This window comes from Camelus dromedarius, chromosome 18, assembly GCF_036321535.1.
Source record: "Camelus dromedarius isolate mCamDro1 chromosome 18, mCamDro1.pat, whole genome shotgun sequence".
In the NCBI taxonomy this organism is placed as follows: Eukaryota; Metazoa; Chordata; class Mammalia; order Artiodactyla; family Camelidae; genus Camelus; species Camelus dromedarius.
Window position 1 is genome coordinate 39717010 of NC_087453.1, and position 14671 is coordinate 39731680.

At 38.9% G+C, this 14671-nt stretch overlaps 1 protein-coding gene across 9 annotated transcripts in view; it reads right to left on the reverse strand.

Moving 5' to 3' along the window:
• TASP1 (taspase 1) overlaps nucleotides 1-14671 on the reverse strand; it is a 258318-nt gene that overhangs the window by 123287 nt on the left and 120360 nt on the right. For all 9 annotated transcript variants that reach the window (XR_010376678.1, XR_010376679.1, XM_064475888.1 and 6 more), the window contains one exon: nucleotides 2415-2525. Coding sequence is in view for 7 of the 9 variants with exons in the window: in XM_064475888.1 (XP_064331958.1) it covers nucleotides 2415-2525 (111 nt within the window). In the remaining 2 variants the exon portion in view is untranslated. The remainder of the gene's footprint in view (nucleotides 1-2414; nucleotides 2526-14671) is intronic.

Genomic DNA, 14671 nt, shown 5'->3' on the forward strand with positions numbered 1-14671 from the left:
TAGAGTTTTTCAATAATAGTCACATAGACTGCAGGCTGATGACACCAACAACTTAGCTTAGAAATGCAGAGAGAAGACAAGGGAAATTTGACTTTTACAGATAACATTTCATCAGCCATTATATTTAGTAGAGAGTCAAACCAACTAAAAAATGTACTGCGATATTACTTGCTGAGAACTGAGAAGGAAGCTATAATGACACCCTGAAGTCCACATACCACATGTGCAGCCACAGTTTGCATGAAAAGAGAATAATTCATGAAACCAAGTTCGTTCAAAAATAACCATGAATAGGAAAAGTCACATTTGAATCGTGTGTGTGTGTGTGTGTGATTTAAAAAGCACAACTGAAAAGGAAATCTATTTATTTCTCTTCCCTACTTAACTAAGCATTCAGTCTATAATCAGCTGGTTAGCATGAAGTATTATTAAGGCACTATTTTTACAGTACCCATTTTTATGGGTTTTGTACGTTACACGAACAGTGGTTTTTTTTTAAAAAAAATGCACGAATTGGTTATTCTGCTTTATGCTTCCTATATTAAATCAAACCAAAGCTCTGGATCTTGGCATGATGGTAATACAAGTGGAAACAACATTTTAATCTTCAAAATGTCTTTCAATTTTACTCCATTCTATCACATTAAAGTCTCATTTATCAAAAATAGAGTTTTTAAAGAACCCTACATTTAAGATCATTTTAGAGTTTGCTTCAAATGGCAAAAAAAAAAAGCAAGAAAAAATCTTCACTTTAATAAGACTGCTTTAGAAAAAAATATAGAAAAACAAGTATTTAGTCATAGTGTAAAATTACTTTTTAAAAAATCCCTTATTGCTGTGGAAGGTCAGAGTTATCAAACATACTACCACTCAAAAGACAGGTACACTGCACTCCAGAGGGTGGCCTGCTGTGTCAGCAACTCCAGGCCAGTCCCAGCCTGGCCAAACCAGTGAATTTTTCTGCAACCTGGTGGCCATACCACACCTTCCCCAAAAAGGTCTGAGCCCCTCCCAAGTATGTCCTTCCCTGGACACTCTCTCTCAGTTCCAGAGCACCACAGAGAGTTTTCTCATAGCTTACAGTCACTCTCTTGTTAGTTAGCGATTCCTTATATTAAATTTCCCCTGGTTAACCTTATGTACAACTTCTACCTCCTGGCTGGACCCAGAGGGCCACATCCTCCAGTAGCAAAATCTATCAATATTTCTGCTTTCTCCACTGAAGCCTCCCTCAAAATCACCATTTCCTCTCCATCACCTGGATCATTCCCAGCCCCCAAGCTCCCTCCCATAGAGATGGGCTTGGACAACCTTAGATCTACTCTATAAACCCTCCCCTAAAGCATCATTTTATTTATCAACTTAAGAACACATAAAGGTTCTTTCCTTCCTATCAGACTGAATGTGAACTCCTACAGTGAGATTTTAAGGCCCTCTGTGCCCTGGCCCCACCTGGCCAAGCCAGCCCTGCCCACTTCCCTCCAGATAAGACACACAGCGGTCTAGCCCTCACCGTGCCTAACCCCACTGTTAGGTCTGTGATCCTTTCCTCCCCTCCTCTCCCTGTCTTCTGGGGCCAGTTCCAGGGGCCCATCATCCACGAGTCCTTTTCGGGTGGACTTTCTCCTACACTTTTGTCTGCGTCGTCCTCACCACATAATTAGCACCTTATCATAGTCTGTCTTAATTCTCTAAGTGGAGCTACCCCCTAGATTAACCCTGGGATACTCCTTCCCTAGTTAATGTGCTCATGGCTTATTACCCTTTTTCACTGTGCTTTGTATTTCCTATACAACTTCACAAGTCTTTCCACAGTGGTAAGCTCAATGTTAAACGATGGGAAAAATCAGACTAAGTCAAATTGTTTTAACCCCAAGTAACGATTTTGTACAGAGCCACTGCTGGGCTACACAAAATCTTTCTAGAGATTAGAAAAGGCACCCCTTCCTCCAAGCAGATGCAGCCTCACAGCAGGTTACGTGGCAAACAGAACGCAGCAAGATCCCAACTCAACCCTATACAACGTACATGGCAGCACTAGATTCGTGAAGACAACACTGACTTTTAAAAAAAGAGTGAAACTGTGTTACAAAAAAACTTTTAGAGGAGGGTTTCCCTTGATTTTTTTAGAATTTTATACTTGTGTATCACTCTAATCCCGGACCATGTCTCACAACTTGGGCAGTTGGTTAATTATAATGGTAAACTGCATGCTGTAGTAGCTATCTTGAGTAGCTATTTATAGTAGCTATATTTACTTCTTTTCACAGCCAATATTAATTGAGGGTCTAAGTCTATGCCAGGCCCTGGACCTAGGTCTAGCAATATCAATGTGGTACCTGACTCATGAAACTTACAGCTCAGTGAAACAATCTCGATTTCGAAGGAAGTAATTTTCTAAACATTATACTTACTGATAAACTTGTTTTGCATAGTCTCCAGCAGAGCTTGGTGAGCATCTTCAGCTTGTAAAGCATGTGAACATTCTCTAGCCAGTATGGTGCGCACAAGATGCTCCCCACATCCTGGAAATACAAGGAAACCAACAGCAGTTGAGGAAAAGCAGTACTAAACATCCTTCTTGAATTACTAGCATTAAAACACCGTTACGCGCCACTTAAGAGGTAGTTATGCCAGAGAATAATTCAGTGATGGATGAAATGATTTCTAAGGACAATCTACTAATTTTAGTAACAAGATTTGGCAGAAACTAAAGAAACACGAAGGACACAAAGAAAAATAAAAGGGAACCCCCCTTTCATAGGAATAATTCACATAATACAGGAGTTTAGATTCCCTACCTAGGAATCACCTAGGGTTCTGTCTCATTTTCACTGATGGCTAACTACCAAAAACTGTTTAGAATGTCTTTATTTGTTTACATTCAATTGGCCCGAGTCTCCCATTTTCTCTCTGGCACCCCACACATGAGGGAGCGTGGGAGAAATCTAGGCAGCCAGGGGCAACCTGAATCTCCCCCACCTACTCTCCACCTCAGTGCCCACCATACACCAGCAAATGCAAAGTGGACTTAATAAAATGGCACATTTCTCACCTTCTTAATTTACATATACTCTCTGTAGTTCTAAAGAAAGAGCGCATTTTAACCCTCTGAGGTGAACTGGGACCTTTCAGCCACAGGGAGGGAGGGCAGGCATGGCAGCGGGGGGAGGCACTGCCTAGAATTCCACTGCAGTTCTACCTGCTTAGAGAAGAAACTGCCACAACAGTAGAGACAAGGGAAATTTAATTTGTAGGCTGATAAGTTCACATAAAAGATTTCTGAAGAAAGAGCTTGACTTTTTCCTAGAAATATAAAATATATTAAAAAAAGCTACTTTGATAAACATTGGAGAAGTATGCCCATTTTAAAAAATACTAAATGCCAGTTGAAACACTTTTTAAATATAAAATCAATTTAATTAACAAAAAGGTCAGTGTCCTTGTACCCAAACAAGAACAGTAGATACGTAAAGACTTTGGTATCTTTTATATAAAACTTTTTTCCATTAAAAATGATTCCTCCCCCAACTGAACTTCCGCTTCCCATCTCTTAAAAAAAAAGAAGATTCCTACAAAAGACGTTCTACTACTTTATTAGAAAATCGAGCCCTCTGCTAATTCATGTAATAGGTGAAAGGTATCAAATGATCTAAGCATCTGTTGAGACTAAAGGAGAAGTAAGGCTCAACTCTACAGATCAGAAAATCACAGAGAAAGAAGGAGCATCTCCAGGGTCCACTCAGATTCTCCAAGGGGACCAAGGACAATATAACGTTTTTTTCACGTCATGAATCTGCATGCAGGTATAAACATGCACACACATGCACACACACACATGCACACACACACATGCACACACGCACGCACACACAGGCACACTACACTGGTAAATGGAAAATGGAGAGGGGAGGATCTCAGCAATCAAAAAGAAATGTGGACTAAGATTATGAAATAAACAACTTCTTTTAAATAATGTCTAAAAAAATCTTAAATACAGGAAGCCAAAACCAACACAAACTGATACAACATACAGTCTCTGTTTGGCTAGTATATACTGTGACAGTCATTAGGCACTAACAGCAAATCTCCCTTAAACATATTATCTGTAATTGTTCAATAATGTTGGTGCCGTTCATTTGAGAAATTTTCTCTTCATATGTACAGCTCCCCTCTCCCCTCTCTCCCTCACTTTCTCTGCCCTCCAGATAACCACGCACATATGCACACACACATACACATGTATATTATGTATGCACATACATTATACACTCATTGCCAAAAATACAAAACATTCAATACCTGTCAAAGGTTTTTTTCTAATCATTTATTTTTTGCCAGAAATAACTTTCCTGTATTTTTTGTAAAGTAAATGTAAATATCTTTCAAGATCTAAGTATCTCTTTGTGAGTATCTATCCTTAGACAAAGATCTAGATGTGCAATTTAATGTATAACTTTGTGGGCAGGACTATGATGATGTCTAATTTTTTTAATTTTTTACAATATTATTTTTATAATCAGGGAAAAATTAAAATGAAGCTAATAGAAAAGAAACCACTTTTGACATTTGCTATGTAGAGACACTGTGCTAAGCTCATGGAACTCCATAAATTTTAATTCCCTTTGTGTACATATTTGATGTTGAACAGTGAAATGTTATACTTTAGAACAATAATAATTGTTAGGAAATTGGTATATTACAAGTTAAATGGGTGTTCACAAGGTTATGTACACATGCCTCAAGTCAAACAGCTAAACCACATGAAGCTAACATTACATCAAAAACACATAGTATGTGTCAGAGAGATTTTTTCCCTCTGTTGTTACACAGGAATATGTAGGGTTTTCCAATGATTGATTTTTTTAAACAAGAAACTTAAAATTACGACTTCTATTTGACGTATATCACCTTCAACATAAGATTCTTGACACCAAAGGTTTGTTCTTCTACAGGTTCCAATCAAAGAAAATTTTGACTTCTGTGGTTTTGTCCACAAAATTCCAAGGTTTCTTAGAATATGCTGCCATACATCTGAAGTGTAATTCAGAGGCAAACAGTTCCATTCTTTATTCGTAGATACTAGAAATAATTCTTCCAATACATCCTCCTTTTGTCCTTAATCCTACAAGCAAGAGTGTGTGTACATTCTGAGATTTTAGCAGAAATGTGGATTGTACAAAGAATGAAGACCTAACAACAAACCTAGAGGAAAGTGATAAATACCAATCTCTAAAAGCACTTAGATTTCTGCTCAAGATGGCAGAGTGTAAGGACCACGAGTTCGCCTCTCCTTGTGACTAAAAGGAAACCACAACTGACTGCTAAACAACGAACAAAAAAAAGACTGGAATGTAGCAAAAAAATTCTCCTTCAACTGGAAACATAAAAAGGGAACCACAGTAGGACAGTAGGAGGGGAGTGCTCATGATATAATCACGCCCCATACCCCCCGGGTGAGTGACCCACAAGCTGAAGAATAATTAAGTCACAGAGGCCCTCCCACAGGAGTGTGAGCTCTAAGCACCATGTCAGGCTCCCCAGCCCGGGGTTCTGGCATTGGGAGGAGGAGGAGACTCCAGGACATCTGGTTTTGAAGGCCAGTGGGGCTCAACTCCAGGAGCCCCACGGGACTGAGGGAAACAGAGACTTCTTTCTCTTGGGAAGCATACACAGAATCTCTCGTGTGTCAGGTCCAAGGGCAGAGGCAGTGATTTCATAGGAGCTTGGAACAGGCCTGCCTGCTGGTTTTGGAAGGTCTCCTGGGGACATAAGGGACAGCTGAGGCTCACCCAGAGGATGTAAAAGCTGGTGGTAGACATTCTGGGAGTGTTCATCTACATGAGCTTTCCTGGAGGCTGCCATCTTGATTGGATCATTAGCACGAAGACCTAGCTCCACCCAACAGCCTGTAGGGAAGCCTCAGATCAAACAACATACTGGGTGGAACACAGCCCCACCCATCAGCAGACCTCCTGAGCCAAAAATGCCTCTAGACATGACCCTACCCACCAGATGTCCAGGATCAAGCTTCACCCAGCAGTGGGCAGGCACCAACTCCTACTGCCAGGAAACCTGCATAAGCCTCTAGTCCAACTTCATCCACCAGGGAGCAGAAACCAGAAATAAAAAAACAACAATCCCAAAGTCTGTGGAAGGAATCCACAAGCACAGGCCAGAGTCTACAATGGGACTGCCTGGACCCTGGCCCTTGGGTGACAAGACAGGAGTGTACTGCTGGGATGTAAAGGACCCCTCCCACAGAGGGCCACCTCTCCAAGGTCAAGAAATGTAATTAACGTACCTAAAAATACAAATACAAAGATTGACAATATGAGGCGGTAGAGGAATATCTCCCAGACCAAGGCACAAGATAAAATCCCAGAAGAATAAATAAGTGATGAAGAAATAGGCATTTTATCCGAGAGTTTAAAGTAATGATGGTGAAGATGTTCAGAGAACTCAAGAGGAGTAGAGATGCACTGAGTGAAGTTTTTAACAAAGAGTTGGAAAATATAAAGAATACCCAAACAGAGTTGAAGAATAAAATCACTGAAATGAACAATATACTAGAAGGAAACAAGAACAGATTAAATGAGGCAGAAGAACAGATCAATGAGCTAGAAGATTGATTACTGGAAATCACTACTGCAGAACACAAAAAAGAAAAAAAGAATGAAAAGAAATGAGGATAGTTTAAGAGAACTCTGGGACAACATGAAGTGCACTAATATTCACATTATAGGGGTCCCAGAAAGAGAAGGGAGAGAGAGAAACAACCTGAGAAAATTTTTGGAGAGATAATAACTGAAAACTTGCCTAACTTAAGAAAGGAAAACGGTCAACCAAGTCCAGGAAGCACAGGGAGTACCACACAGGATCAACCCAAAGAGGAATATACCAAGGCACACAGTCATCAAATTGACAAAAATTTAGGATAAGGAGAAAATATTAAAATTAGCAAGAGAAAAGCAACAAATAATATACAAGGGAACTCGCATAAGGTTATTAGCTGATTTTTCAGCAGAAATTCTACAGGCCAGAAGGGAGTGGGCAAGATATATTAAAAGTGATGAAAGGGAAAAACTTACAACCAAGAATACTCTATCCAGCAAGGCTCTCATTCCAATTTGATGGAGAAATCAAAAGCTTCACAGATAAACTAAAGCTAAAAGAATTCAGAACCACCAAACCAGTTTTACAACAAATGTTAAAGGAATTTCTCTAGTCACTGAACCATAGGAAAAGAGAACAAAAAGAAGAAAGAAAATAAAAAAATAAAGATCTAGAAAAGATTGCTTTGGCAGTCTGGGGCTTTTTATGGTTCCATATAAATTTTGAAATTGTTCTAGTTCTATGAAGAATGTCGTGAGTATTTTGACAGGAGTCACATTTGATCTGTGGGTTTCTTTGGGTAGTAGGGCTATTGTGATAATGTTGATTCTTCCAATCCAAGAGTACAAGATATCTTTCTAATTCTTTGTATCATCTTCAATTTCCTTCATCAGTGTTTTACAGTTTTCAGAGTATAGGTAACCTCCTTGGTTAAGTTTATTTCTAGGTATTTTGTTCTTTTTGATGCAATGGAAATGTTTATGCCAGTTACAAAATTCTGGTTTTTGAAATGAAAAAAACAGTGAATGAAGGGCTGCAAATGGCAAAATATTCTTCTTTCTTGTGGGTGAGTTGTATTCCATTGCATATATATGCTGCATCTTCTTTATCCATTCATCTCTTGATGTGCAGTTAGGATGCTTCCATATCTTGGCAATTATAAATAATGTTGCTGTTAATAGTAGGGTATGTGTATCTTTTTAAATTAATTCTTATTTTGTGGTTGGCTTTATTTCTTTGATAACTATGTAAGTTTAAAAAGTTAAAGCTGTAAACATTCTTAGAAACAATGAACAGTACACATATGTAAATTTTTTAAAATAGGTGCAGTATATTGTACATATGTGTTTACATGCAATATATTGTAAATGTGCAGTCAAACTGTAACAATTCTACTTAATAAAAATGAAAATTTTTAAAAAGAACTTAGAAAAGTACACACTTATTTAGCATCAATGACAATTAAGTGGATGGAAACACATAGTGAATTCACAACTTATGTTTTAAAAAGCATTTGTCACCTTTGGAAAATGCTATGGAACTAATTCACTATTCTGAAAAGGATAAATGAAAGAAAACAATCAAGCATTTCTCTGTCCTTCCTATAGGAACCACATAGCAGGGTCACCAAAAAGTTCATGAAGGAAAATGTTCTCCAAAGAAGCTAATGAATGAAGAAGAAGTTAACAAAATTAGAATATAACCATTTGTAACCTATAATGTAATAACTGATATAGGTAACACTCATCAATGGCTGCTAATATTACAAAAACACACAACCAGACATGATGTCTCAATAAAATTATACCTTGGTAGTCTTGCCCAATACCAAAAAAATTACACCTCAATTTGATAAAGCCTCTAAGTTCAATCACTAATTTCTGGAAATAAAGAACTTCTACTGAATTGTTTCTTCATATGTTCAGGAACAAGGCAATGATGTCTGTTTTTATCATTTTTATTCAACAATATTCTGGAGGTTTGATCCATTGCACTAATTCAAGAAAAAGAAATAAAAGGCACAAAGGCCAGGAAGGAAAAAGCAAAACTGCTCCTATTTGCAGATGATACAATTGTTTACATAGAAAATCTCCAGGGCATCTACAAAACCACCACTAGAAGTATCTCTCCAGATTCTTCCTACTAGTTAGGAGTCTAGGACAAAGGTTTTCAGCAGATACCTGCTGGTGTTTATCAGTCCCTAAAATATGAACTTGATTTTCATTTTTCCCCTCATCCATTCATTCACCAGACTGTCACTGAGCACCTACTTGGTGCTAGACCCAGAGTACACAGTAGTTGGGAGAGGAGCTGCTGCATGTTGTCAGATCTCCCCAGAGGTGCTGGACCTCTGGTTGGCCACTGAATATTCAGTTAACTGTCATTCTGGCCAGTCCAGATGCCAGTGCCTTGACTGTGTGCTCTATAGACCAACCTTGGGGATTTGGTTTGGAGCCCTGTACTCAGCAGAAACCCTAGACATTCCACAGCCTGCTGAGAGCCAGCCAATCTCCATGGCCAGGTCTTCTCCCATTAATCCCAACCCCTGGCCCAGCCCCAGCTCACTTTCCTAGTGTGCTTCCTATTGGTGAGACTCCAATATGCCCCACACCTAAGACATCACAATTATAACATAGTTCCTCTCTTGGAAGCAACCCTCAACCTTTCACAACCCACACTGAACATTCCAAACCACACACATGCACACGCACACGCACACACACACATGCTTATAACGCAGAATGAGTAGATGCAAAACACAGAGGGGTTACCAAACCAAGAAGTGGTGATAACAGAACAGAGGCTGACAAACATTTTCTGTAAAAAGAAAAAGAAAGATAAACATTTTAGGCTTTGCAGGCTACACCTGATCTCTGTCAAACACTCTTTTATTTTTGTAACAACCCTTTAAAAAACTAAAAATCATTCTTTTCTCATGGGGCATGCAAATATCAACCACAGGCCAGATTTGCCCACAGATCATAGTTTGACTAGCCTTGTAATAGAACCAAGATAAAAAGGGAGATCATAATTTTTAAAAACAGGGCAATCTGGGAGCCAGAGGTTGGGAGAGGTGTGCAGGTTTTTTCAAGGAATCAAATAAAACTTTTCAAATTAAAAAAAAATTATTTAAAACTCAATGCAAGAGAGACAATTAGAATATATATCCATGGAAAAACACTTAAAAACAAACTAGAATGATCAAGAGAAGGAAAATGAGGAGTTAAGAAATCTGAAATGTAAAATGAGAACATCCAACATATTAACAGGCATTTTGAAAGAGAAGAGAAAGAACAGGGGAAGAAATAATAAATAAGAGTTTCCAGAATTTAAGTTACACGGAAATCTTTAAAGAGAAGATGGATACAGAGTTCCAAAGAAGATGAATAAAAAACAAACCCATCCTTAGGTGTACCATGTGAAACTCTAGACTAAAGACAAAGGGAAAATATTAAAAACTAATTATAAAGAAAAAGAAGATCATCTACAAAATTTTTTTAATTTATAAATTTAACTGGCAAGTTATATATTCTCAAGCAATAGAAGACATCAGAAGATTAGTATCTTAAAAATGCTAAGGCAATAAACAAACAGAAAAAAAAAACTTGTCAACCTTGAGTCAGTTAAACTACCATTTTAGAATGAGGTGAATATAAAAAGTTTCAAACTTACACACTCATTCCTTTAAGACTTAAGCTCCCAGCTTTCTTCTGCTCTGCCCAACACTACACCTTGTCATAATTCTTGCTGATTTTAATATTTACCTAGATAATGATCCCAACAGCTTGGCTTCTAGATTTTCTGATATCCTCTCTTCAAATTACCCACATTACTTGTAAATTCATTCCCATGACTATGTCATAATCAGTAACATCAACTCCTCCATAGACTCACTGCCATCATTCCACCCCTCCTATCTTTCCAGCTCATCTTTTGAGCACTCCTATTCCAACATTCTCTCCACCTCATCAAAAAGTGCCACCCATTAATTTTGCTGCTTTTTAACTATCCCTCACTCCACTTAGGCGCTCACTTTCCTCCTTATCCAACTGAATTCCATGCTTCATCAACGTACACCCATCCTGAAAGCCTCCGTGTTTTGCTCACTTCTTCAAACTTATCTGTCAAAATCCCACACTGGAGTATCAGTCAGAACAAGTACACAAAGCTGCAAAAACAAACAACCCCCAAATCTCAGTGGCTTAATACAACAAAAATATAAATTCTCTTTAATGTTATAAGCTGTATCTGGATCACCAGGAATTGTGCTCCAAAGCCACTCAGGAACAAGCCTAGGGTGATGGAAGCGCCACCATCTATAAATGCACCTCCTGGATCGTTTCCCCACTGGGAGAGCCAATGGGCTACCCAGGGCCATTTTATAGCTTTAGCCTGGAAGTCACACATACCATGTCCACTCTAGTCCACTGGCCAGAAACAGCCATATGGGCTCAGGCAACTGCAACAGGGCTGTGAAATATGGAGGAGCAGTGGATGTTCAGAGAGGGCTACGTTAAATGCCTCAGCAACATCTGACTAAATGCAACTTCCCTTGCCTGCACCTGCACAGCTAATCAAGGCACAGCAGGTATCCTGCAACCACAGGGTGACATGCACGAGGAGGAAGGCCTGACCACAGAGGAAGGGAGGAGATGGAGGGCAGACCCAGGACCAGACAGCACCGCTGGGTAGCCCAACCAGCCCGTCTCTTCTGAGGCCTCTCGTTACATGAGATAAAAAACAAAAGAAAACAAAAACTATCTGTATAGGGACTGTAACTGAGTTCTCTTTTTTAAGCCCAAATGCATTCTTTTTTTCTTTTTTTGGTAAAATACTTACATAACATGAAACTTATCATTTAATCATTTTAAGTATACAATTCACTGGCATTTTTATTTGCATTGTGGTACAACCACCACCACCATCCATCTCCAGAACTTTTTCATCTTTCCAAACTGAAACTCTGTACCCATTCAACTCCCCATCCCTCCTGCCCTCTAACCCTGGCAACCACCATTCTACTTTCCATTTCTATGTGGTACCTCATATAAGTGGAATCATACACTTTTGTCCTGTTGTGACTAACTTAATTTGCTGAATACAACAGCCTCAAGGCTCATCCATACTGTAGCATGTTTCAGAATTTCCTTCCTTCTTAAGGCTGAATAATATTCCACCATATGTATATACCACATTTTGTCCATTCATCCACCAATGGATATCTGGGGCCAAATACATTCTTATAATCTATAAACAGAGCCATTTGCAGGTGAAGGAAAATGGCTCAGAAAACTTTACATTGAAAGAAGACTTCTTCCAGCTCAAACAGATGACTTTGCTTTGAGTCAAAAACAATTTCTGATAAGTTCATGTAGATGTATTTATCAGACATTATTAGCAGCAATACATGAAAAAGGTCATTTGGTCTGATAAGATTTTTTTTTACAGAAAACAATTATGTTTATTGGTTTATAATCATTTTACAATGTTGTGTCAAATTCCAGTGCAGAGCACAATTTTTCAATTATACATGAACATATATATATTCATTGTCACATTCCTTTCTCTGTGAGCTACTATAAGATCTTGTATATATTTCCCTGTGCTATACAGTATAATCTTGTTTATCCATTCTATAATTTTGAAATCCCAGTCTATCTCTTCCCAACACCCACCCCACCTTTGGCAAGATAACATTTATTTTAACTGAGTTATTATGGGAAGTTCATCATATATTTAATTTCTACCAACAACCAAATTTCTTTTTAATTTGCTTGAATAAATGAGAGTAATTTGATTAAAATAAATCCTTTCTGATGCCTGAAAATGGAGTCCCAAATATTTAAGAGCACCTTTTATCCAGGTAAAGGACGACCACTTCCCTGAGCCATATGAAACCACTTCAGGGAGGCCATCTATAGAATGCTTGTTTGTGGGTTCGTTTAGAATCCAGAAAAAGTTTCGAGTTTCAAGGAAACTAGACGGGTTGATAGAGTATCTTTACTTGTTCTTCATCTTAATGTTTCCAACATTGCTATCATTTCTCTAGTGAAATGCTCACCTACATTACAAAAGAGCTGCTGTATCTTTACTAAAGGAAAAAGCTGAGAGTTCCGGGGTTAAGCAGCAAGGTCTTGTTTAGAGAACAGCTTCTGCATTCTGTGTATTCAGTTCTCTCATTCTCTCCCTCGGTCACACACACACACACACACACACACACACCCCTCTACCTTAAGGCCAAAAGATCCTGCAGAGTAGGGGTTAGTATTTTCTATTCTGCAATCAGACAGATGTTTGAATCCAACTGAGTAAGACTGGGGACTTTATTTAAGCCTCAGTTTCCTCACCTATAAAGATGGGCAGTGGGAGTAGTAATACCCACTGAGCACAAAATGAGACGGTGCACAGAGCACGCAGCCTGGGGCTGGACACTCAGCAAGCACTCTGTACTGCCGTGAGCAGAATGACGGCCTTGAGAAAAACCATCGTCTATCATCTTCTTGTCTCTCTTGTTCACCTTGCGAATAAGGTGATTCCCAGCTGGCCTGACAATCACCACTGAGGGCCCAAAGTAGAGTTAAAAAGTTTAGCCTTTGATGTGCAGCTCTGAAATCCGCTGCTTCTAGAAAGCTGAGCCTTCTCAAAGGGTCAAAATGATCACACGGGTAAGCCTTTCATTAGCAGAACAGAACAAATCATGTGATAGAAGTCCACTTAGTGTGGTAGGAAACATTTTAACTGTAGTTAGCCAAGAATTATGGATTATGCATGATTTTTATTCATTACATATTCCTTCTGTTATTTTTCCCAATTTCTGTAAAAAAAAAAAAAAAACTATCTTTCTTTACAACAGGTTTATTGCCCAAGATCGAAGTTATAGTCCTGCATTCACAATACTTTCTCTCCAGATAAGACAGTAAAGGGCAGGACCGGGCCTCCCATAATGGGATTTGGTCCCGTGCACCTCACGTCCCTGTATCTGAGCTTGTGACCTAACACTACAGCTGTTTTATTTCATCCGACCTCCATCACACTTGGTATTTTCACTTCAGCATGAGCGCTGGATGCATCCGCCAAGTCACAACAACTGAAAACATGCAATGTGTCAGCCCAGTAACATCACACTGTCAAAGCACATTTTAGGTCCACAAAGCCAGTAACAAACTGAAAAGACCTGCATTAAGGACAGAGAAACATGAAAAGTTACCAGCTCTTGGCTGATATTTAAGATACACCTTCATTGCATCTCAAGATAATTTTTAATTGTTTTATCTTTGTCTCACTTAGTGGAGGCAGCAGTGGTGGAAAGGAACCAAATTATTACAAAATGAAAATCAAAAGGCCCTCCTGTGTCAAGTTTTTAATGTAGGGTTGTCGTGCAGTGTTTAAATGGTAGACGATTATGACTCAATTCCTCTAGAGGATCTCAAAATGAGATTAGGATTTTTAAGTATAATTCCTAATCTTTCTCTCCTCCTCTAGACATTTCTTCTAAACAACTCTAACCTCAGTTCTGATACAAAGGGCCCCCAGAGGAGGAAAGGGAAGTTTCTTTCACAGGAGAGACATAACCCACATTCCCAGGCAGCCTGCATCCAACAGCAGGCTCCGTGATGACAAAAGCTCACATTCAGTTCCGCAGGCTCACCACACATCTCCAAGGACTACTGATGATTTCGAAGTATTTATGTCATCTTATAAATGCTGCCATTTGCTCTCACTGTGGCTAGTGGGCATCTGAAAAATCTTTCAACACATCCCTGTTAGAAGTCCACAGGGACAGATAAGTAATGAAGAAAGGCCTTTCCAAATTTAAAAGGAAACATTTGGTACTTCAGTTTCCAGTATTGCAACATCTCTTTTTCAACAAAGGAATTTATTACACAGTACGTCACCTTTTCCCTGTCGGAGGATTTACTGCCAACTTTGGAGTTGGGTTACTTCTGGTTTTCAAGCCTGTCTTGTGAAATTAAAGAGAGGGCTGCCTTAAAAGTGACAGAACACACATGATTTCAGTCTTCACAGTGTCCCCATGGTTATCAAACCTGGAACCTAT